Source organism: Neomonachus schauinslandi, chromosome X (genome assembly GCF_002201575.2).
Source record: "Neomonachus schauinslandi chromosome X, ASM220157v2, whole genome shotgun sequence".
Classification (NCBI taxonomy): Eukaryota; Metazoa; Chordata; class Mammalia; order Carnivora; family Phocidae; genus Neomonachus; species Neomonachus schauinslandi.
The window spans coordinates 113,262,854-113,287,177 of NC_058419.1; the positions used below are offsets into that span (position 1 = coordinate 113,262,854).

Here is a 24,324-nt window from a genome sequence, read left to right on the forward strand (position 1 = left end):
CAGTACGAAGGTTCCTCAAAAACAGGAAAAAAACTACCATATGACCCAGTAATTCCAAAATTCAGTGTTTATCCAAAGAAAATTAAAAACACTAATTCGAAAAGATATAGGCACCCCTATGTTTACTGCAGCATTATTTAAAATAGCCAAGATACAGAAGCAACCCAAGTGTCTATCAATAGATGAATGGGTAAAAAAATGTGATACACACACACAGAGGAGTATTACTCAGCCACAAAAAAGAATGAAATCCTGCCACTTGCAACAACATGGATGGACCTAAAAGGTACAATGCTAAGTGAAATATTTTAGACAGAGAATGACAAATACCATATGATTCCACTTATACATGGAATCTGAAAAATAAAACAAATGAACAAACAAAAAAACGGACTCTTAAATACATAGAACTGGTGGATGCCAGAGAGGAGGTGAGTGGAAGGATGGGCAAAATAGGTGAAGTGGATTAAGAGGTACAAAATTCCAGTTATAAAATAAGTAAGTCATGGAGATGAAAAGTACAGCATAGGGAATATAGTCAATAATATTATAATAACACTGCATGGTGACAGATGGTGACTACACTTGTGGTAGTGAGCGCTGAGTAATACACAGAATTGCAGAATCACTATGTTATATGCCTGAAACTAATGTAACATTGTATGTCAACTATACTTCAATAATAAAAAAGTAAATAAAAAGCAAATCAGTATCATACGGGGAAGCAGAGTGCCAAAGGTGCTGGAGACTTGGTATTACTCCTCCTCTGCTCTGTTACATGGTAGCTAAGTGACCATGGGCCAGTCACACAGATTTCAAGGGCCTTGCTATGCCCATCTGTTGAAGGAGGGTTTCCAAGCTCCCTTAAAGCTCTGAAATTCTATGATTTAGAATCCTAAAAATCAAGTACATGAAACATTAATAGGCACAATGCTAGAGTGACAAGCATCCAGTTAATACCTTGAGGGAAAACAATGAGGTAGTATAACTTTTAACAGGAATTAATACAATTAAGGCAATAAAAATTATTTCACTCCTGAACAACCAATAGGTCAAAGAAGAAATCAAAAACGATCTTGAAACAAATGAAAATGGAAACACAACATACCAAAACAAATGACCAACAGGTATGTAAAAGATGCCCAACATCAGCAATCACCAAGGAAATGTAAATCAAAACCACAATGAAAGGTACGTGGCTGGCTCAGTTGGTGGAGTATGCAACTCTTGATCTCAGGGCTGTGAGTTCAAGCCCCACACTGGCTGTGGAGCCTACTTTAAAAAAAAAAAAAAAAAAAACTACAATGAGATATCACATTACACCTGTTAGAATGGCTATTATCAAAAAGGTAAGACATAAGTGTTGCCAAAAATGTGGAGAAAAGGGAATCTTTGTGCACTGTTCGTAGGAATGTAAATTGGTGCAGCCACCATGGAAAACAGCATGGAGGTTCCTCAATATTAAAAAAAGAACTACCACACGATCCAGCAATCCCACTTCCAAGTATCCAAATGAAATAAAAATCAGGATCTCAAAGGGATAGCTCCACTCCCATGTTCACTGCAGTATTATTTACAACAGCCAAGCTATGGCAACATTAGTATCTGTCTACAAATGAATGGATAAAGATGTAGTACATACATACAATGGAGTACCATTCAGCCATAAGAAAGAAGGAAATCCTGTCATTTGTGACATGGATGGACCTTGTAGGCACTATGCCAAGGGAAGTAAGACAGAGAAAGGCAAATACTGCATGATATCACCTGTGTGTGGAATATAAAAAAAGCCAAATTCATAGAAACAGAAAGTAGAATGGAAGTTGCCAGGAGCTGGAGGGGAAATGGAGAGATGTTAACCAAGGGTGCAAAGTTCCAGTTATAAGATGAGTAAGTTCTAGGGATCTAATGTACAACATGGTGTCTATAGTTAGCAATACTACATTACATACTTCAAAGCTGCCAAGAGAGTAAATCTTAAATGTTCTCACCACATAAAAGAATTGGTAATTATGTGAGGTGACAAAGGTATTAACAGTACTATGATAATCATATTGCAATATGTAAATGTATCAAATCAACATGTTGATACCTATACACAGTGTTATATGTCAATTATATCTCAATAAACCTGAAAAAAATAGAACTACCAAATATGATCCAGCTTCTGGGTATATATCCAAAGGAATTAAAATCAGTATCTTGAAGAGATTATCTGTACTCTCATGTTCACTGTGGCATTATTCACAGTAGCCAAGACATGGAAGGAACCTAAGTATCTACCAATGGACAAATGGATAAAGAAAATATATATACATACAATGGAATATTATTCAGTCTTTAAAAAGAAAGAAATTCAGCCATTTGCAACAACATAGATAAACTTGGAGGACATTACACTAAGGAAAATGAGCCAGACACAGAAGGACAAATGCTAAGTGACACCACTCATATGAGGAATTTACAACAGTCAAACTCCTAGAAGGAGAGTAGAGAATGGTGGTTGTCAGAGGCTGGGGGAAATGGGGAAGTACTATTCAAAGGGTACAAAGTTTCAGTTATACAGAATGATTAAGGTCCAGAGATCTACTATACAGCATAGTGCCTACAATGAATTATACTGTAGTGTATAATTAAAAATTTGCCAAGAGGGCAGATCTTATGTTAAGTGTTCTTGTCATGTTCACAAAATAATAATAATGATAATAGTAAGAGGGGGAAGGAAACTTTTAGATGTGATGAATAGTTTTATGGCATAAATTGTGGTGATGAGTCCATGGATATATAATTATCTTTCAACTGTATGTATCACATTGCATACATTAAATATGCATCGTTTTTTGTGTATCAATCATACCTCAATAAAGTGGTTTAAAAAAGTAACTTAAGACCTAAATGCAAAAGCTAAAACAATAATGGCTTTAAAAGAAAACATAGGAGACTATCTTCATAATTTAGATGTAGGCAGTTTCCCTATATGAGAAGAAAATAAGAACCATAAGAGAAAAAAACCCGATAAATTAGACTGTTTAAAAGTTAAAAATATCTGTTCTTGAAAAGATACAGTTAAGAAAATGAAAGACTGGAAGAAAACATTTATAAAACAGGTATCTGACAAAGGACTAGTAACCAAGATAATATAAAAAGCATCTACTTACAATGCCACAAAAGACGACAAAAAATGATTTTTTAAATGGCCAGATACTTTGAACACTTCATAAAATAAAATATATGAAAGGTAAATAATTGTAATAAAAAATGCTCAGCAAAATTAAGCATCAAGGAGATGCAAAATAAAAACTAAATCACCACAGGATAAACAAAAATTAAAAGACCACCACCAAATGTTGGCAAGGATGTGGAATAACAGGAACTCTCACGTTCTAGTGGGAGGAGTGCAAAATGCTACAACCACTTTGGGAAAAGCTCTAGCAGTTTCTTTTCTTTTTTCGTTTTAAAGATTTTATTTATTTATTTGACAGAGGGAGAGACGAGAGAGAGAAAGAGAGAGCGAGAACATAAGCAGGGGGAGCGGCAGGCAGAAGGAAAGGAAGAAGCGGGCTCCCCGCTGAGCAGAGAGCCCAACGTGGGGCTCGATCCCAGGACCCTGAGATCATGACCTGAGCCAAAGAGCAGATGCTTCACTGACTGAGCCACCCAGGCGCCCCAAGCTTTAGCAGTTTCTAATCAAACTAATCACATATGTTCGCCACATTACCTACTAATCCAAATCTTAGGTACTTCCCCAAGAGAAATGAGGACATATTTCCACACAAAGACTTATTCAAGAATGTGGTTTTCTTCAAAATAGCCAAAAACTAGCAACAGCTCACATGTCTATTAATAGAAGAACTGATAATGAAATTGCAGAATAATCACTCAATGGAATACTATCCAGCAGTAAAAAGGAATGGATTACTGACACGTGCATTATCAATGAATCTCAAAAATGTAATACTAAGTGAAATAAGCTTTACATAAAAGTACGTGTTAGGGAACACCATTTATATAAAGTTACAGAATAAACAACACTATGACATAACAAAGTCAGAACAGTGGTTGCCTCTGTGTGCGTGGGGCTGGAATTGACAGGGAAGGAGCATGAGGGAGCCTCGTAGGATGATGGTAATGTTCTATATCTTGATAGGGGTTTGGGTTCCATAAGTATATGCATTTGTAAAAATTCAGCAAATGGCACACTTAGCATCTGTGCATTCATTCTATGTAAAACTTACATCATCAGAAAAACCTGTAAAAATACTGAACTCTAGTTACTGATCTGCATGTTGCAATATTTAGGGGATGCATATAGATGTCTGCAATTTACTGAAAAACATGTTAAAAATAAGGTAGAATGAGGAACAGAGAGGTAGATATCTGATAAAACAAGTATAGTAAAATGTTAAAAGAGGTGGCTATAAAAGTATTTACCATAGGATTCTTTCACCTTTCTTGTATGCTTAAAAATGTTCATAATAAAATATTGGGGCAAAGGGGGAGTAATAAAAGAGAAATCAAAGAAGGAAGAAATAGCACGGAATGCTAAGGAAGAAGCACCAGGAAGGGAGGGAAGGAGGGAGGGAGGGAGGTAGTGGAAGGAACAGGAAAAAAGTATAGTAGTCCAAAAGCCAGTGAGAAAGGCCATTTCAGAGGAGGCAATGGCCAATTGTGTAGAATTCTGAAAATTCGAGTAACACTGAAAGCGGCCCATTGGATTTGGTTGTAGGAGGGATGTGAATGGAGCAGAGCAAAGCCACATTGAAGTGGAGAGAGAGAAAGCTGTTGGTGAGGAAGGAGAGTAAATGAAAACAACTCCTAAGAAACCTAGCTGGGAAGGAGAGCAGAGAGAGGGGGCTGCAATTGAAGAAGGATGTGAAGTCAAGATAATGGACAATACTGGAGCACGTTTATGCGGATGGGAATGATGCAGTAGAGAATCAGGGGATGCAGTAGGTAGAACTGTGTCCCCCAAAATGATATGCTTAAGTCCTAACTCCCAGCATCTGTAAATGTGACCTCATAGAAAAATAGGACCTTTGTGGATGTAATTTAATTAAAACGCGGTTATGCTAAACTAGGGCAGGCCTTAATTCAATGACTGGTGTCCCTATAAGAAGAGGACACTTAAATAAGAAGAGGAATTTGGACACAGACACAGAGAGACCCAGAGAGAAGACCATGTGACAGTGAAGACAGATACTGGAATGACACATCTGGAAGCCAAGGAACGCCCAGGATTGCCAGCCACTACTAGAAGCTGGGAAGAATGAAGAAGGATTCTCCCCGAGAGCCTTCAGAGACAGAGCACGGCTCTGCTGACACCTTGATTTCAGACTTCTAGCCACCAGAGTTGTGAGAAGTGATTTCTGGTACTTTCAGCCACCAAGGTTGTAGTACTTTGTTATGGCAGTCCCGGAAAACCAAAACAGGGGAGATGAATGGTGATGAGAAAGAGGTGGTAAGGAGAGAGGTGATGTTCTTGAGAAGGTGATACGGAACCATTTGCCCGCCGGAGGGGTCGGGCCTTTGATAGTATCAGGGCTACCCTCCTCCACCTACATAAGTATATACATAAGTATATTCAGGGAGGATCTAAACAATCAAGGGCTTGTCCAGAAGCTTTCGGGAATGAAGAATGCTTCAGACAGCCTTTGTAATAAATTCTCTGTCCTAGTCACTAATAAACAATATGTAGCCTGCATATTCAAGTTGCTAGTCTTCCTCTAAACATACAAGAACCAGCCCATGAAACTTAAGTGCAGCCATTCTCTGCCTTCCAAAAGAGGTTTGAGAACAAAGATGCAAGTCTTACCAACAGAAATGGAACCAGGTGCTCAGCCAATGGGCAAAACAAAACCACCAGATGAAAAGCCCAGTAATCCAATTTCAGGAAGCTCCTTACCTTGAGCTGCTGTTGAAGTTCACTGTTCAGCCGGGCCAGCACTGCATTTGCCTCTTTATTTTTGCGGATAGCAGTCTGAATAGCCTTCTTCTGTTTGGAAGACTGTCTATAAAAAAGTACAAACAGTTCAGGGAAATAGAACTCAGAGGTCCGGACCCTTGTGGGTCAGAACACTGACTCATGAGAAGTGCTCAACTAACAAGGGGCTAATGTCACAGGGCTCCAAAAAGAAAATCATATATTCACAGGCAGGCAGGCAGACACACACCAAATGAAACAAATTTGTCCGGATGAATTATTTACACCTGAAGTACTTCCCATTTTATAACTTGGAAGACAAGCTGTGAATTGGACCTTTTCAAATTCCGCATTCCATTTATTCCAAGACATTTTAATAAGTATTTCTTCCTGACAAACCACATTAACTAGAATGCCCTTTTTGTGTAAGCCTTAATGGCATTTTTAAAAGACCTGCAGGTGGCCCCTGTGGACAAGTCTGAAGGAAATGAATAGAAGAACATTCTCTTTAGGAAAAATCCTACATTAACTTAGCCAGCCTATACAAGTCTCCTTCATTTCTTTATTATTAGGCATGAATGCTTGAGTGTGTCTATGTGTGTGAGTATGCTCAGGCATGTGCATATACCAGCATACATCTGTGGCACTTGAGAAAATGTTTTAATACCACTATTGCCCAAATTAAGTCAATAGTAAATTCACAGAGCAGGTATAACTAGGGTGACCATATGTTCCACTTTGCCCGTTACAGTCTCTGCTTACACTGCTTGACTGGCCCTAATTATTCTTAGAACCCTCTTTCTCCCTCAAAGCTGTCTACAGTTGGGATGATATATCAACACGATGGTATAACCTACAGCCTTATATCCCACAGCAAAAAATACTGAATTCGCAGAGCAAAAGGGCAATTTAAGTTCCCCTAGGAAAACAGACATATGTGCAACCTGTGAGACGTAGGTTCTATGCCAGGGCAACTTAACTGGAATGCATAGTGACCATTGTGGAGATGATTAATATTCACTGAGAATATACACTATGCTACCCACTCTGCTAATCTGCAGAAGGCATACTCCGTTCCCCAAGAAGTTGAAAGATTAATTTTTTCATCCATAAATAGGCAGGGAAGAGGATTTAAAATCTACTTTCAGAAAGATAAGGATTGGATTTCCAGTTTCAGGACAACATGGAGTAGACATACTTCTCTCTACCCCACCAACTACAGTTAAAATCCTGGACATAATATGTAAGACAAACATAAGATTACTCCAAAAAGTGGAGTGAAGAAGGCAAACCAGCCCAGGAACTCAGTACTCAGGGAAATACATAGCAGTGAATTCCCTGGGTTTTCTCTTTTGCTTCATATATCCCAGACTGGATGGTGGAGAAGTCAGCAATCCATAAATGTCAATAAGGGCAGACAATAAAAAGCCTCCCCCGACCCAAATACTGCTCTCTCTAGCCAAATGACTTGGAAAGGGGCAGCCTAGCAAGATATAAATTAGACACAATATCTCTCCTGGACATAGATATCTGCAAAATCTTTAACAAAATATTAACAAATAGAATTTAGCACTGTATTAAAAACTTATACACCATGACCAAGAGAGCTTTATTCCAGAGATGGAAGGCTGATTCGATATTCAAAAGTCAATCAGTGCAATCCACCATCCTAACAGATGAAAGAAAAAAATCACGTATCAACTGATATAGAAAAATCACCTGATAAAACTCAATAACCATTCATGACAAAAACTCTCAGAAAACTGAATAGAGGCCAACTTGTCCAACTTGATGAAGAACTTCTACCAAAAAACTACAGCTGACATCATACATAATGAAAAACTGAATGCTTTCCCCCCTGAGATGAGGAACAAAGCAAGGATTTCTACTTTCATTACTATTTTCAACACAGTGCTAGAAGTCCTAGCCAACACAGTAATGCAAGAAAAGGAAATAAAAGGCACACATAATTGAAAAGAATGAAACTGTCCCTATCTGCAGATGACATGATGGCCTACATAGAAAATTCCAAGGAATCTATAAAAAAATTCTCCGAACTAATAAAAATGAGTTTTGAGGAGAGAAGATTAACATACAAAAATCAAAAGAATGGGGGCGCTTGGGTGGCTCAGTCAGTTAAGCATCCGGCTTTTGTTTTTGGCTCGGGTCATGATCTCTGGGTTGTGGGATCGAGCCCGGCATCGGGCTCTGCACTCAGGGTGGAGTCTGCTTGTTCCTCTTCCTCTGCTCCTCTCCCTCCCTCCCTCTCTCTCTCTCTCTCAGATAAATAGATAATCTTTTTAAAAAATCAATAGAATTTTGATACACTAACACTGAATACTTGGGAAAAAATAAAAAATACAGTATCATTTACAAAGCTTCAAACTGAAGTTCTTAGATATATCAAAACATACACAAGATTTACATGCTGAAAACTATACAACAGTAATGAAAAATAGGATCAAATTAGAGAAATATTTATCATGTTCATGGATTGAATGACTCAAAATAGTAAAGATGCCAAATCTCCTCAGACTGATATAAAGGTTTAAGACAATTCCTTTTTTAAAAAATTATTTTAGATTATTTATCTATCTATCTATCTATCTATCTATCTATCTATCTATCTATCTATCTATCTGAGAGAGAAAGAGACACGCAAGAAGAACACAAGCCGGGGGGGGGGGCAGGCAGAGGGAGATGGAGAAGCAGGCTCCCCGCTGAGCAGGGAGCCCCACGGGGCACTTGGTCCCAGGACCCCAGGATCATGACCTGAGCTGAAAGCAAATGCTTAACCAACTGAGCCACTGAGGTGTACCAAAGGTTTAGCACAATTCGTATCGAAATCTCAGCAAGAATTTTTGTGGATCAAGACAAAATTATTCTAAAATTTATATGGAAAGTTAGAGGAATTAGAATACCTAAAACAATTTTGAAAAATCGTAATAACAGTGGGAGAAATAGAAGACATTTTATTATATAGCTATAGTAATCAAGTAAATAAGTAATGAAGACAATAATCAAGACTGTGTGGCTTAATAGGCAGAGGGAAACACACATCGATCAGTGGAACAGAATAGAGAACCCAGAAACACACTCACACTAGTACAGACAACTTACTTCTGACAGAGGTGCAAAAGCAAGTCAATGGAGCAAGAACAGCTTTTTCTTTTTTTTTTTTTTTAAGATTTATTTTATTTTTAGAGAGAGAGAGAGCGTGCCTGACTGGGGGGTGGGGCAGAGGAAGAGAATCTTTCAACCGCAACGTCCCAAACTGCTGAGCGCAGACTGGGGAGCCCAATGCAGGGCTCAATCCCACTGCCCATGAGATCATGACCTGAGCCAAAACCAAGAGTCAGACACCCAACCAACTGAGCCACCCTGGCGTCCCGAGAATAACCTTTTCAACCAACTGCGCCGAAGCAATTCAACATCCACAGGCCAAGAACCCTGACCCAGATCTTACATAAAACAACACAAAATGGATCAAGCAACTTAAATATAAAGTGTAAAATTATGTAACTTTTAGAATAAAACATGAGAGAAAATCTTCAGGACCAAGGGCTTGTTCGTGAAGAGTTTTTAGATGTAACAACAAAAGCAAAATCCATAAAAGAAAAAAAAATAAGTTGGGCTTCTTCAAAATTTTAAAAACTTTTGTATTGCAAATGACTGTTAAGAGGATGAAATGACAAGCTATAGACTGAGAGAAAATATTTGCAAACCACATTCCTGACAATTGATATGTATTTAAAATATATAAAAAGAACTCTCAAATCTCAACAGCAAAAAAACAATTCAATGAGAAAATGGGCAAAGGACATGAAGAGACATGTTACCAAAGAGGATATATGATGGTAAATATACATATGAAAAGACATTCAACATCATTAGCCATTAGGGAAATGCAAATTAAGACCATGACAGGATAGAATGACCCACATATTTGAACAGCTAAAATAAAAAAATAGTGACAAAACCAAATGCTGGTGAGGATGTGGAGAAACTGCATCTGTCATACATTGCTGGTGGAAATGTAAAATGGTACAGCCATTTTGGAAAACAACTTGGCAGTTTCTTTTAAAACTAAACATACACTCCGCACACAACCCAGCAATCACACTCTTGGACATTTATACCAGAGAAACGAAAATTTATGCACACACAAGAACCTGTACACAAGATGCTCACAGTCACTTTATTTATAATGCTCAACAACTAGACACAACCAAAACATCTCTCAACAAGTGAATGGCTCAAGAGACTATGGCACATCCATACCACAGAATACTGCTTAGCAGTGCTGATTGAGATATATAACTTGGATGTCAAGGGACTGTGCCAAGTGAAAAAAGCCAAACTCAGAAGATCATGCTGTGTGATTCTATTTATATAACATTCTCAAAATGAAAAAATTCTAGAGATGGGAAACAGATCAGTGGTTGCCAGGGGTAAGGAATGGCGAGGAGAGGGTAGGTCTGATTTCTGTACCTTGATTACAGTGGCAGTTACAAGACTCTACACATGTGATTAAACGGCATGGAACAATACATATGCTGTCCCAATGTCAGTTGCCTCGTTTTGATATTGTACTATAGTTAGGTAAAATGTAATCATTAAGAGAAACTAGGTAAAAGATCCACAGAACCACTCTGCACTGTTGTTGTAATTTCCTGTGAATCTGTAATTATATCAAAATAAAAGGTTTTAAAAAAAAAGTTGATCAGAACTTGATGCCCCTCCTTACACTACTACTACTCTATGTGTGTCCAGCTCCTAACGGTTTCCTCCTCCTTTAGGAACTGGCTCCATCTCCTTCCACCTCCTCCACAGGGATGGGCCCCTGGCAGGGAGTTCTAGTTGTCTCAAGAAAATCCTCACCTCTATTTTGACACTTGAATGGATGCTGGCCCATGCCAAGCTGACCAGATTCTCCCTCCGAAGGACTTGAGTTATGGCTAATATTTCAGTTCAGCCTGGGCCCAGCACAGTGAGAATGTAATCTCTGGAGTGGAAGGTGCTTGAGAAGTCTTTGTAGATAAAAACGTCAAAAACACCTTAAAACTGAGAGGCATCAGAATGAGCCCCAGAAGGCTTGCAATCTTCTCTTCCAATCCACTCCTGCCACTGATTTCCCTGAATCACCCCTATATCCTTATAATAAAGAGTTTATTTTGCTACCTCAAGTCACTTTTTATTATTTGCTACCAAAGGAGCTGTAAATAACACAAAGATAGGATCAAGCCCAGAATACCTCTGAAGGGGTCAGCAAAGCATTTAACCTGCATCACCCTCTTAAGAGTTGCCTCTGGAGTTTCTCTCTTCAGGTCCTCCCAGTATTTTTACTCACTGTTCCAGGCTGCGCTCTAACTGGCATGGTTTCCAGGGAGGAAAATGAAGGAGTAACACTTAAGTAGACATTTATTTTGTCTCATTCTATTGTGTGTCATGCTATCTATCAACTCAGAACTGCAACACTGTGAGGCACTGTCCACTCAAGGTTTTGTGGCAGACTATCCTCCAAAACCTGTTCTTGCGCCTTCTTACACGCAGTAGCCTATTATTCTCAGTTTGAGTGGCCCTCCAACTAGAAACTACACTTCCCTGTCTCTCTGCAGGTAGGTAACGCCATATGACTAAGTTTGGGCCAAAGGGATCAGAGATGCCACTTCTGAGTCATACCCTTAAAAGTAGTCTGTTTTCTCTCCATTTGTTCCTTCCCCCTCTCTGGGGCCCAGAATGTGAACATGTTAGGGAGCCATCTTCAACCACAGGGATAAAGGCAACCCCCATGGGGATCTAGAATAAGAATATGGGCAGGCACCTGGGTTCCTGCACGGAGCTACTCTATGCTTTGGGACCACTCACCAACTCAGACTTTTATACAAGAAAGAAGTCAATTTCTATATTATTTGAGTGCTTGTTACCTGGGTTTCATTCAAGCAGCTGAACCAATATTTGAAAGAATATAAACTGGGGTCTCTAGATGAGAAAAATCTTAGCCTTCAACCTGAGCCCTGATTTCTCCCAAGGAATTGTGAGCACAGCTTCTAAGAATTGAACTTGTATTGCCTTTTCTCTACTTGGAAATGGCAGGTTTTCATTAGGGATGCCACTCATCAACCCCACAGACATTCCAGTACTGCCAGCCATGAAGCAGGAAGGAAAACAGACTCCCAACCACACTGAGAATGTCATGCAGGCAAGCAGACACTGCCACACTGGCTGCTGGGCATGCCCTGGGGTGGTCCAGGACACTTCCCGGGGTTACAGAGAAGAGCAAAAGCCATGGAGGCGGGCACAGTTTCAGTCGTAGTACTGTTATACAACATCCTCTCTCTCTAAACTGTTCAAACCATTCTATTTTCCCAAAGTCCATCTTTACTAGATGCACAAGATGTGAGGGGAAACCAAGTAAGCCAAATTATTTCTTTAAAAAACCTACTTTTGTCCTTACAAGCAGCTCAGTAATTTTGACACAATCCAACAGTTGTTTATTGGTTATAATCTGGACTCAGCAGCTCACTTGGAGAGACTATTTTATTTTTCCTTTGCCCTAAATGAAATAGACAATGACAATATCTGAAAGAGATTTTGTTTCTTAACAATAGTTCAGTTCTGACGTTCATTTCCCAAAGAGAGGATGACCATTTTCCAACTAGTTTATTTTTTTGGCCTTTCTTAACCAGTGTTCTGTTAGATAATTAAGAAAATTATTTGTGACTCTTTTCTCAAATTTCCCCAAAACAATACACAGTAAAGACCACTCTACATGCATAGGAGAGAAGTTAAGATCCTACAGACAATGGATGTCTAAGGGCATCAGAGTTTCATTCTTTCCCAGAACCCTGGGTGAGAAAGAACTATACAGACTAACGATCATGTCTCTGGCTGTCTCTCTCTCCAGGGCTTAAAAAATGATGAATGCTAAGTTGCTTCTTATCAACCCAAAATAAAGTAGTCTAGGAACTAAAACAAGTTGTATGAAATTCCCTGACCCAAAGCTTACATCCGACATTTACAGCACTATTTGTGTTGCTGTGGTTGCTAGCCTCTCTCGGTCTGACACCATGTGGTCACCTAACTAGTGAGAGAGTATCACAATGAGGGATAGTCACTAAACAGGCAGATAAAAGAAAATATCTCCTTTCAACAAACAATTCGGGGACAACTGTATATCTATATGCAAAAGAATGAAGTTGGGCCCCTTCCTCACACTATACACAAACATGAACTCAAAATTAACCATGGGTTTCAATGTAAGAGCTAAAACTATAAAACCTATAGAAGCAAACACAGGAAAAAATCTTCATGAACTTGGGTTAGGCAGTGGTTTTCAAGCTCTGACACCAAAAGCACAAGTAACAAAAGAAAAAAAATAAACTGGACCCCGTCAATATTAAAAACTTTTGTGCTGCAAATGACACCATCAAGAAAGTGAAATGACAACCTATAGAATGGGAGAAAATACTTGCAAAGCATACATCTGGCAAGGGACTTGTATCCAGCATAGGTCAAGAACTCATAACTCAAAATAAAAAGATAAATAATCCAAGTAGGAAAAGGCAAAGGATCTGAACAGACATTTTTCCAAAAAAGATAAACAAATGGCCAATAAGCACATGAAAAGATGCTCAACATCATTAGCCATTAGGGAAATGCAATCAAAAACACAATGAGATACCCCTTCACACCCACCAGGATGGCTGTAATAATTTTTTTTAAAAAGGTAACAACAAGGGGCGCCTGGGTGGCTCAGTCAGTTAAGCGTCTGCCTTCAGCTCAGGTCATGATCCCAGGGTCCTGGGATCGAGCCCTACATCGGGCTCCCTGCTCAGCTGGGAGCCTGCTTCTCCCTCTCCCTCTGCTGCTCTGCCTGCTTGTGCTCTCTCTCTCACTATCTCTCTCTGTGTGTCAAATAAATAAATAAAATCTTTATTAAAAAAAAACAGGAGAAAGTGGAACTTTCATATGTTACTGGGAGGACTGTAAAATGCTGCAGCCACTGTGGAAAACAGTTTGGCAAGTCCTCAAAATATTAAATATAGAGTGACCATATGACCTAGCAATTCCACTCCTAGGTACATACTCAAGACAAATGAAAACAAAGGTCCACACTAAAACTTGTACACACATAGTATACCAGCATTATTCTTTATAGCTTCAAAGTGGGAACAACCCAAATGTCCATCAAGTGATGAGAAGATAAATAAAATGTGGTATATCCATACAATGGGACATTATTTAGCAATAAAAAGGAATCAAGTACTGATTCATGCTACAACATGGATAAACCTTGAACACATTATGTGAACTGAAAAAAAGCCAGCCACAGAAGACCACATGTTGCATGGTCCCATCTACATGAAATGGCCAGAACAGGCAAACCTCTAAAGACAGAAAGCAGATTAGTGGTTGCCTGGGACATGGACAGGGAATGGAAAGTGACTGCTAATCAGCACAGAATTTCTTTTGGGGGTGATGAAAATGTTCTAAAATTAGTTTGTGACAGCAGTTGAACAACTTTGTGCATATACTAAAAACCACTGAACTGTACACGTAAAAGGGTGAAATGTATGCTATATGAATTATATCTCAATAAAACTGTTTAAAAAAAAAGACAAAGGAAAGAAACTGAAAAAGACCTCTGCGTGAGCTCCACCAGCTGCCCTCCATCCAGTTGGTGGAGCGGGGGGTGCTGTAAGCACCACTGACTGACCAGCAGTAATGTGAAGCAGAGACCCAGTGGAAAGCCAGGGTGGCACATGGAAGCAAGTTTAGCCATCTATGTCCCTGACAGGGATCCATCCCCCAGGCTTGACAGTGGTGGAAAGATGATCAAAGCTCTCAGGGGCCACTAAGGACAAAACAGATTTCCTTTATGCACTGATACCACCAGGGAACTGTCTATTTGGAAAAACAGACAACAAAACCAACATCTGAAGAGTGCTACACAGATTCACAATGGGGTTTTGGCTTCAGAGGCAAGTTGCACCCACAGAATCTGTTGCTCCTTTTTCTACAACAGCGTAAGCAGGAGAAACCCACAGCAGCTCCTGGGATCAGCAAGGCCCTGAGAGCAGTGTCACAGGGCTTATCTTGAGCACTGACGTTAGTGACCAGTCGAGTTCACTTGTGAAGTCACGCACAGTAGCAGGTTTCTGCCCTCAACACCTAGCACAATTTCACTACAGGGAAACTGAGGCGAGTGATAGCCTTTCTTAAAGCCAAAGTCTCTGCAGAAAATTGGTTTGTCCAGAGCATTATTCTCTTGGTTCCTGGCCTTATCCACAGACGCCCCCCCACCCCGCCACCCCCTCCAATGTCTATTACAGGCGGTCAGACAGATATTCTGGAGGCTCCACAGGTGACCATTCTGTTCTGAGATGATCGACAACAGAAAATTTTCCTGGGGAATGAAAAAAAATCACAAGCACATCTACTCAAAGTTGGGTCTGAGGGTCAGGAAGCTAGCCATTTGCCCTGGGGGGCAGCATAAGACAGGCAAAGAGGGGAAACTGCCATTTTTATCACTGTCTTCTTCCTAGGAAAACGTGGCCCAGCACAAGGAAGAGGGGTGGGAAGGAGAGGAAGAGAGGAGGGAAGGGAAGGAAATCAAACCAAACTGAAACACCACAGCTTTGTACTCGCTTGCCCCTTGGCTCAGGTTAAGTCCTATAGCTTAGAAGGTCTCTTTCTAGGTGACTGGGAGCCTGTAGTACCACCACAGAAAGGAGGAAGGCAAAACTACAGCCATAAAATCACACCCTTCTATGGCCATGGGTATAAATATAAACAGATTTACATGTACATGCATACGAAGATTGAAAAGGTAGTTTCTGACCTCCCTGATGTGACGTACTTACTTCTGGACTGCTGTGTGGGGTTTCCCGGTCACTGCCGACGCTGCCCCGCCAACAGTGCTAGAAGGCTCTTGGCTTTCTGGAGCTGGGTTTTCAGGTCGTAATTTCCTTCGGATGGGCTTTGATGGAGGCTGAGAATATGGTATGTCCTGTGGATTAAATACAAAACAATAAAACCCAAAAGTTAAAAACTGAAATGCTCCCCCATCATGTCCATGTGCTCATGTTCCTCCTAGGCCCATTCCCAGGTCAGGTGCACACTCTGTTCAAACCCCACACCCGAGGATATAAAGCTGATGCATGGCTTCGCGAGAATGGGGGAGGGAGGGAAGGGGGGCGGGGACATGGGCATCAGATTCTAGGGGCCTTTCTTTTTTCCTTTTTCTTTCCCTGCTTACAGCCTATTACCGCTTTTTGCACCTGAAAAGACCCAGGAATCAGATTCCAGTGGCCCACCTGCCCACCCTCCCTTTTTTCAATGCTGTGTGCATCTCACACCATGAGGCCTTTTCTGACTGAAGACAAAGCTCGCTCTTGCCTCACTTTGGGTCTTGTGGGAATATGTTGTAAGTTTTGAAGTTTGTGAAGGTCTCAGTCATCTGCTCCTCATTCTTCCACTCCCAATTCATACATGAAGCCAAGCTCAAGGGCCACAGTGTCTTTTGGAAGGAGACAGCCAGCCTGCTTCCTGGGAGGCCTCTCCTCCCCCGTGCTCCCAAGCCCAGGACCCAGGCTCTGACCAGAGGAGGGCCTTCGAAAAATGGGGAGCAGCAAGGAGAGGGTAACAAGGTGAACAGAGAGCACAAGTGAGTGGCACCTCCTGAGCAAGTGACCTGGGACTCAGTGACACTGGTGGGCTATGGTGAAGACACCAAGATGCAAGAGGGGACTGTGGCACATGGACAAAGAAGGGCAGACTACCCCGCCCCCCACCAGAGGCCCTCCTAGAGCCTCAGTAGCATGAAGGGTTCTGCCAAAGGCACTTGGCCCTCCCCACCACCCCTCCTCAACTTGCCAAAAGCAAGGCCGCCATGTTTAGCTGGGAGGCTGAAGAGGAAGTGCAAACTGTCAGTGACATCAAGGTCAGACCCAAGAATCATCAGCACCCTAATCTTCACAAAAAAACCAAATTCTAGGAAAGCTGGATCATTAACATTCAGGTCAGGACACTGAAACCAAAGTAAAACAGATCTGCAAACAGAGACCAGAAGCCCAGGGGAGGGGCTCACAATGCCATCACAGAGGCACCTTCCCACAGGCCTTACCTTCTTTGTTGGACTACTGTCTGCAGCTTGAGAGGGGGCTCTGTTCAGCTGGGGGTGTATCTCAGCCTCAGATGCTTGTTCAGACTGTAGTGAAATATCACAGAGAAGATAAAAATGCAAAAACATGAACACCTAAATATATAATGGACAGCACTTAGAAAATGTCACTAAGTGGAAGCTGATTTAAACCAACTTGCAGCCAAGCATGGTCAAGTCTTTGGATCCTTGAGAAAACCTTCTCTAGACCCTGCCATTCCTTCCCATGTCCCCTTCCAGCATTGTTCAATCTTAGGAAAAGGAGTCATGGTAGTGTTGTCTATAACTAGACACAGGTATTGCTAAAAACGAATGTTTTACAAGCTCAAACTAAAAAAAAATAATAATAAATAATGCTTATTGAAAAAAAAGGGCTGGGAAATGAACTAAAATTTTAACCCAAGCACTAACAAAAACAGTAACCATAATAAAAAAAACTGAAACTTTAAAAAACATTAAATACCTAAGAAAAACACTCTAAGAGATATGACTCTTTACCTTAAAAATGTAGGGGTGAGAGAGCATGATGGAAGGAGTAAACAGAAGGGTTGAGGCTGCCAAGTGGTATGGAACAAACGCACAAAGATTGGCGAGGACTGCCCCCAAAGCACTTCAAGACCAAGCAGATGCCAGAGAACCAAGCAGGAGAGTACAGGGAGACCAGGCACCATGTGCTGCTCCCTGTCTCCAGGAGGCCTGCTACATGCAGCTGCTATTAGCCATCAATGCAAAGTGTTAACATGCAAAGAAAAAACCCTCCGTATGAACTAACATGACTTCTTCATTATAGTGACATCAGTCCTCTACCCACAAAGTAATATGCATCTGCAGCACAACAATCATCCTTAGGGTGTCCATTCTGTCCCTAACCTGGCCTTCTCTAACTCCTTGCAGAGCCTGGCTTCTTCCTTCCTCTGCCTCTACTGAAACAGACAAGGGCACTAATGCTCCCCCATTTATTGGATTCTTGCTGCCTCTTCTAGTTTTCTCCCAAGCCTTCTGCCCAGCACAGCACCCCTATCTTTTAAAACTCCTGTCCCTGGCATCTGATGAACTACAATCTCCTACTGGTAATCATTATCTCTCTTTCCTGTTTTGACTCCTCTTATCCCTCAAATATAGGATTTCTCAAGGTTCTGTCTTTGGTTCTCCCACCGTATTCCTCCTACCACCATTCATTCTTTTCCAGAGCAATCCCATCTGCTCCTACATTTGCATTGCCCTAGCTAGAAACCTTGATTCCCAACCACCTCTCCACCTCTTCAAACCCATCATGCAGGCACTCAACATGCATGATTTCTCATTCCAAGTTTTGCTTATGGTCTTCTCCCTTCCATTAAGGATAACTGTATTGCTGCTGCTGTCGACACTTATCTGAAACACCAAACACTGTGTCACACAGTTCTCCAGGAGTTCTGCATAAATGAAAGCATTTCATCATCACAGTCCTAAGAAATAGTTATTACCCCCGTCCTATCGGTGAAGAACTGAGGATCAAGAAGTTGAGGAACTCACCCAAGATCACACAAACAGCAGGGTCTGGACCCAGGCCTCAGGTTCCAATGGTGGGCTTGTGACCACTATGCTATACAGCCTCAGGTACTCTTGGGCCCAAGTGGTACTCATTCAAGAAATATTTATTGACCAGCTACTGCAGGCAGGCCCCGTGCTAGAGCTGGTATTCAAGATAAACAATACTTAGACCTTTCTTACAAGAAGCTTGAAGTCTATTGGAAAAGGCAAAGAAATGATGGGGCAAACATGCTTCAGTGGAATTCAGACTTTGGTGAGTAAGTATGGGGGCTCCAGGAACACCCAGGCCATGTGGGTCAGCAAAGATTTGGGTGAAGGTGATGTCACAGCTAAGACCTGAGTGATAAGCAGGGTACAGCCACCTAGAGGGGCAGTGCATGGGGATGGTGAGAAAGGAAGCTCCAGTACCCACCAGCTTAGGACACCATGACAATTCAGAGGCCTATCCCCAAGGCAGGAACCATGAGAGAAGCAGATGTAAGAAGAGCTCACTTTCAGGCACACTGAGTTTGAAACACCCGGGCAACAGCCGTGCAAAGCTATCTGAGAGCCATTCCTCATCAAGAGTATGGGGAATGTAAGAGTTCACCCGCCTCCCCTGGGGGTTCTAACAAATGATGTCATATTTCAACACCTGCAGGCCCAGGGGCGCCTGGGTAGCACTGTCGGTTAAGTGCTCAGTTTGATTTCGGCTCAGCTCATGATCTCAGGGTCCTGAGATCAAGCCCTGCAACTGGCTCCTCGCTGAGCATGGAGCCTGCTTGGGATTCTCTCTCTCTCTCTCCCTCTGCCCCTCCCCCCACTCTCACGTGCGCTCTCTCGAAAGAAAGAAAGAAAGAAAGAAAAGAAAAAGATCTGCGGGCCCAATGTCAGCTTTATTAATGGCTGAGTGAGGGCCCAACAACCTCTCAAACGCAGGGCTTCCCCTGACCTGTGCGGAAGAACACAGCTTGGACCTGATGCCCCTTCTTGCCTTCCATCCGCAAATCTATTGCTTGGAACACAAATGTTCTGGCCTCAAGTCTATGCATGCAGTCCTCTGCAGGACCCCAGGTAGGCACTGACACATCCTGCCAGCCAGCCAGAGAGAAAAGGAGTGACGGACCAGTCTCGCCTTTCACCTGCTCAGCTCCCCTCCATCATCAGGCAGAGAGAAGTGTTTGCCCTAATGCTCCCTTTCCTGAGGAGAAAAGCAGTCTCCCTCTTGTGGAAATACTGAGGGAAATGATAAATCAGACCCTCTTTTCAACAAAAACAAGGATTCCAAGCATAGCAAAAGTAGTAGAAGGTCATTGTCATTGCCTCTGCTTTCTCTTAAACATCTCTAAAAACCCAAACGACAATAGAGTGGGAGTTGGGAAGGATGAAAAAGCAGTTGTGAAAAGTGCCTGACAATTTTTTCCATTTACAGGTTTACCTTCCTGAAATCAGATCTAAAGGCTGAGGTTTTCTAGCTCCACAACCAAGAACAAACAGCTCCTTGGCACTATGTGAGGTGGAATCTCACCATCAACCTCCTTGGGAGGAACATCAAGACCTCCCCTCCCCACTCCATGACTGATTCTAAATGGGTCCATCCATGGAACATTCAGAGGAGTAAAATCTTGCGAGGGGCCTGGAGCACAGGAATCACGAAGGTCCTGGAAAGGCAGAGCTTCACCAGAGCCAGACATTATCCCAGGAAAAGAGATGAGGAAAGAAAACTAGCATTGTGGTATTAAAAAAAAAAAAAAAAAAAAAACAAAAAATAAAAAAAAAAAAAAAAAAAAAAAAAAACCAACAACTAAAGATGAGATTTAGAGATACAAAAGCCCCTCTTTGCAAGAAACTATTTCACTTTCCCTCAGGAAAATAGTGTAAGGCTTAGCAGCTGAAAAGCAGAACAAACTGGGGAGATTTCTTTGCTATTTCTTCAGACTTTTCTAAGGTAACTTGAAGAGAATGATAACCCATGAAACAGGGGAGCCTCAGCAGCTCCCTTTTATCTCCATATATTAAAGTAGAGAACAACTCTATGAATATGGACAATATGCCCTTGTCTGAAAGTTCTCATTGTCTGAACTGAAATCCAATGCCTGAATCCTGTGGATTACAATTACTAGTACAAATGGCAGTCCTTCCCTCACAGCTCACAATGTAACATGGACCCAACCAGGATGTGGCAAGGCAGGAAAATGTACTTTTAGCCAAGAGCTCATTGAAACTCCAGCTAAGGTTCCTTTTAAAAATATATATCTCATATTTTTAATATTAATACTTCCCTACCCACAAATAAGAAATATAGTTTCATCCTAATTTTGCAAGGAAAAGCCTGTATGAGTTACATGGACTTAGAGGGTGCTGCCACTCCAAATGTAGAGATCTGTTCTGGGATTTTGCCCACTCCCATGGTTGATGGGACAACATGGTCCCTGCTCAGCTAGCTCCCCAGAAATGGACACAGGCCTAGGAAGGCTAAGCATCTTGCTTCTCCACTAGAAGAAGGGTTTGTTCAGTTACTCAATTTTACAGATATTTATTTCACATATTTCATGTATCACTTTCCAAAAATCTTCATCTCATGTTCTGCTTCTGGGAACCAGACCTGAGACACCAGGCAAACTGCTCCCAAAACAAGGGAGTTAAAGCACTCTAGTATTCTCCTCCTTGGTCTCTCTCTAGGATTACTTGCTCTGGAAAAAGTCAGCTGCCATCTTGTGAGGACACTCAATCAGTCCTAACAAGCAGCCCATGTAGCGAGGAATTAAGGCATCCCACCAACAGTCATGTGGGAGAGCCACCTTAGAGGTGGATCCTCCAGCCCCAGTCAAGCCTTCAGATGACTGAAGCCTAATGAGAGACCCTGAGCTGAAACCACCAGATCAGTTTCTCCTAAATCTCTAAGCCACAGAAACTATGAGATAGTAAATGTCAGTTGTTCAAGGCCTCTAAAAACACCCACTCTAATAGGTCTGAAATTTGGGGTCTAGTAGGGTACAGAATAAGGGTGAACAGTAGAGAAGAATAAGAGAGCCAAAGCTGGAGAAAAGCAGTGAAGTGGATCCCACATGGTCTTAGAGATCACTGTCCCAGATGGTCTATTTGCCACTCAGCACCATTCCCCACTTCCAGGCTCTTCCCTATGTTGCAGGGGTTAAAAGCCTGGGAAGAACATTTATAAAATCTCCTTTCAAAAATATTCCTTGTTGACTCCGACAGTCATTCACATGAAACCAAGAAGGTGAGAGAAACAAGCTGTGTTACTGTTCCTCAGGCAGTGGTGGGAAGAAAAGCATGGGATTCAGCAGTCAGAAGATCTTATAGTGGCCTCAGGCATTTCCCCACAAATCATTACTTAGATGCTGCGGGCAGCCTGAGGTCGTCCAGGTATTTCCTTTAGTTCTTGCAATGTCTTAACATTCAGAAACTTGCGGCAAACCTGACTGATGGCCTTCCCTCGTCTTTGCTCCTCTAGCACAGCTAATTCTTTAAGTACCTAATCCCTTAAATGAAATCTCTTCCAGTGTGAAATACCTAGAGTGGTTTCTGATTTCCCAACCAGACCTTGGCTGATACGTCCATGTTGAGGATTTGGAGCTTACCCTGACGGCCTTAAGGGGGGGGGGGGGGGGGGCACTGAAAGATTTTAAGTAGGGAAGTGATAGGATTAGATTTGCATTTTAGAAAGATTATTCTGAATCCAATGAGTAAAATGTATTAGAAGCAACCCATAGTGGGCAGAGGCAATTCACTTAAAAGACGAAAATGAAAACAAGACAAGAGATGATGGTCACTTAAACCAGTCTGGTGGGAGTGGGGATAGGCAGATTTGAGAGCTATGTGGCTTGAGACTGGATACATCCTTGGTGATTGATGGTATGTGATAAATGAAAGGAAAGAACAATGACACATGGGAGCCAGATTTTGATCTTCAACAATGGATAAATGGTTGAGAGGAAATAGTTTAAAGCCAGGGGGAAAGAAATATGGCAGCATAAAAGCTGAATAAAATTAAGCAGATTCATCACAAGCAGTGCTAAAACAACCGACCTCTATCTTCTTACAGCAGTATCTCTCAAATAGGGGTTCCAGGGAATACCAGTTCTATGAATTGCCTAGACAGGGATAGGAAAACCTTTTCTGTAAAGAGCCAGAAAATAAATATTTTTAGTTGTACAGGCCATTTGGTCTCTGCATCTCCAATGCATATGTGCAATTCTGCTACTGAGTGTTAAAGTAGCCAAAGAAGACACAATGAATGGGTGGGACTATGTTCCAATAAACTTTATCTACAAAAACAGGATGGTGGGACAGATTTGGCCTGTAGGCCATAGTTTGTCAGCCCCTGGACTAGAGGAAACAGAATCTCCAGATAAGCTTAGGGAACACGGCATAGTCTATCTCCCTCCTAGAAATTCACAGAGTACATAGCACATCACACACACTCTGAAATCCTGTGAGGTAAAGGAAGCCACTGCCTTTGCTTAACCCAGCACTTCCCGATCTGATTTGGCGTCAACTTCTAACTCTCATGTAACTCCTATTAACATCCAGCAGAACTAATGTTCTGTGGAACACACTCTAGGAAACACTGACCTACAGACTGGGTTTTAGAGGAACAAAGGAAAAATATTCCATTGGACTCAAATGCCAAATGCCACATTCCACTCCTAATCCTTCGAGAGGAGCATTCTGCAGAGTGGTTGGCAGATCCAGCTCCGGGGAGCCTCTGCTAGATCCCCTTCCCCAAGAGTGTGGAGGCAGGGTAAGGATGGGGTTGCTGCCTGGCAAGAAAGGCCTCCCTTCGTTTCTCCCTTCCTCCCTCCTTCCTTACAAGAGCAGCTGTTGCTGCTGCCAACTACTTCTCTGCATGAATTTATTTACTGGGCTTCCTTTAAAAGCTCCTGGACAAAAACACAATAAAATCATTCACTATAATAGTTAAAGCAGATGAACACAACACTGATAAATTATGGATTTTTTTAAAGAAGCTTAAAACAACATGTCCCAGATTCCAGTCCCACCCAGGCAGGCTAGCTTTGCAAAGGTCCCATAGCTCCCATCTAAGTCCATGTGCTCATTACACCTCCTACCTGGGCTACTGCAAAAACTGCCCTGGGTCTTTTTCTAGCTTTTGGGTTTTTTCCCAGTCCAACCCACCCTGCACACACTGAGGAAATAATTTTGTAAAGCACCTTCTCTCATCAAAATACTTTTTCCTCAAATCCCTTCAATTGGTCCCTAAGGCCTATGGCATAGCACCACAGGCCTTAGGGATACTCAGCCAGTTAAAGATCTTCTATCATCTGGCTCCAATTTGCCTCTGCATCATAACTACATTAGTTTGCCCATATGGATCCCGCTCCAGGCACATAAGTATTACCTGAATCTTCAAACAGACCAGAAATCCCTTCTCAACTCCATTCTGTTTGTTCTAGACCTTCTAAGCCCAGTGGTTCCCAAATATAGCTGCACAGGAGAATTATCCAGGGAATTTTTATAAATTACAGACTTTTGGATACTACCCCAGACTTTCCTAATTAGAATCTCCTAGGGGTGGAGTATTAGAAACTTCTATTTTAACAAGCTCCCTGGGTAATTTTTATGTAGCCAGTCAGACCAACTGGGGACCATCGATGGCCCAAACTCTTCATTTAAGAGATGAGAAAACCAAGTCTCCAAGGTCCAGCTCTGAAAAAGGCCACAGGTGCTGCACTAAAACTAACTA

The 24,324-nt window shown here is 41.7% G+C and overlaps 1 protein-coding gene across 2 annotated transcripts in view; it reads right to left on the reverse strand.

The window, feature by feature from the left end:
• REPS2 (RALBP1 associated Eps domain containing 2) overlaps nt 1-24,324 on the reverse strand; it is a 214,810-nt gene that overhangs the window by 10,377 nt on the left and 180,109 nt on the right. For both annotated transcript variants that reach the window (XM_021681025.1, XM_021681017.1), the window contains exons 15-17: nt 17,049-17,132; nt 15,787-15,932; nt 5,903-6,008 (exon numbers count right to left, since the gene is read on the reverse strand). In XM_021681025.1, coding sequence (XP_021536700.1) covers nt 5,903-6,008; nt 15,787-15,932; nt 17,049-17,132 — 336 coding nt within the window. The remainder of the gene's footprint in view (nt 1-5,902; nt 6,009-15,786; nt 15,933-17,048; nt 17,133-24,324) is intronic.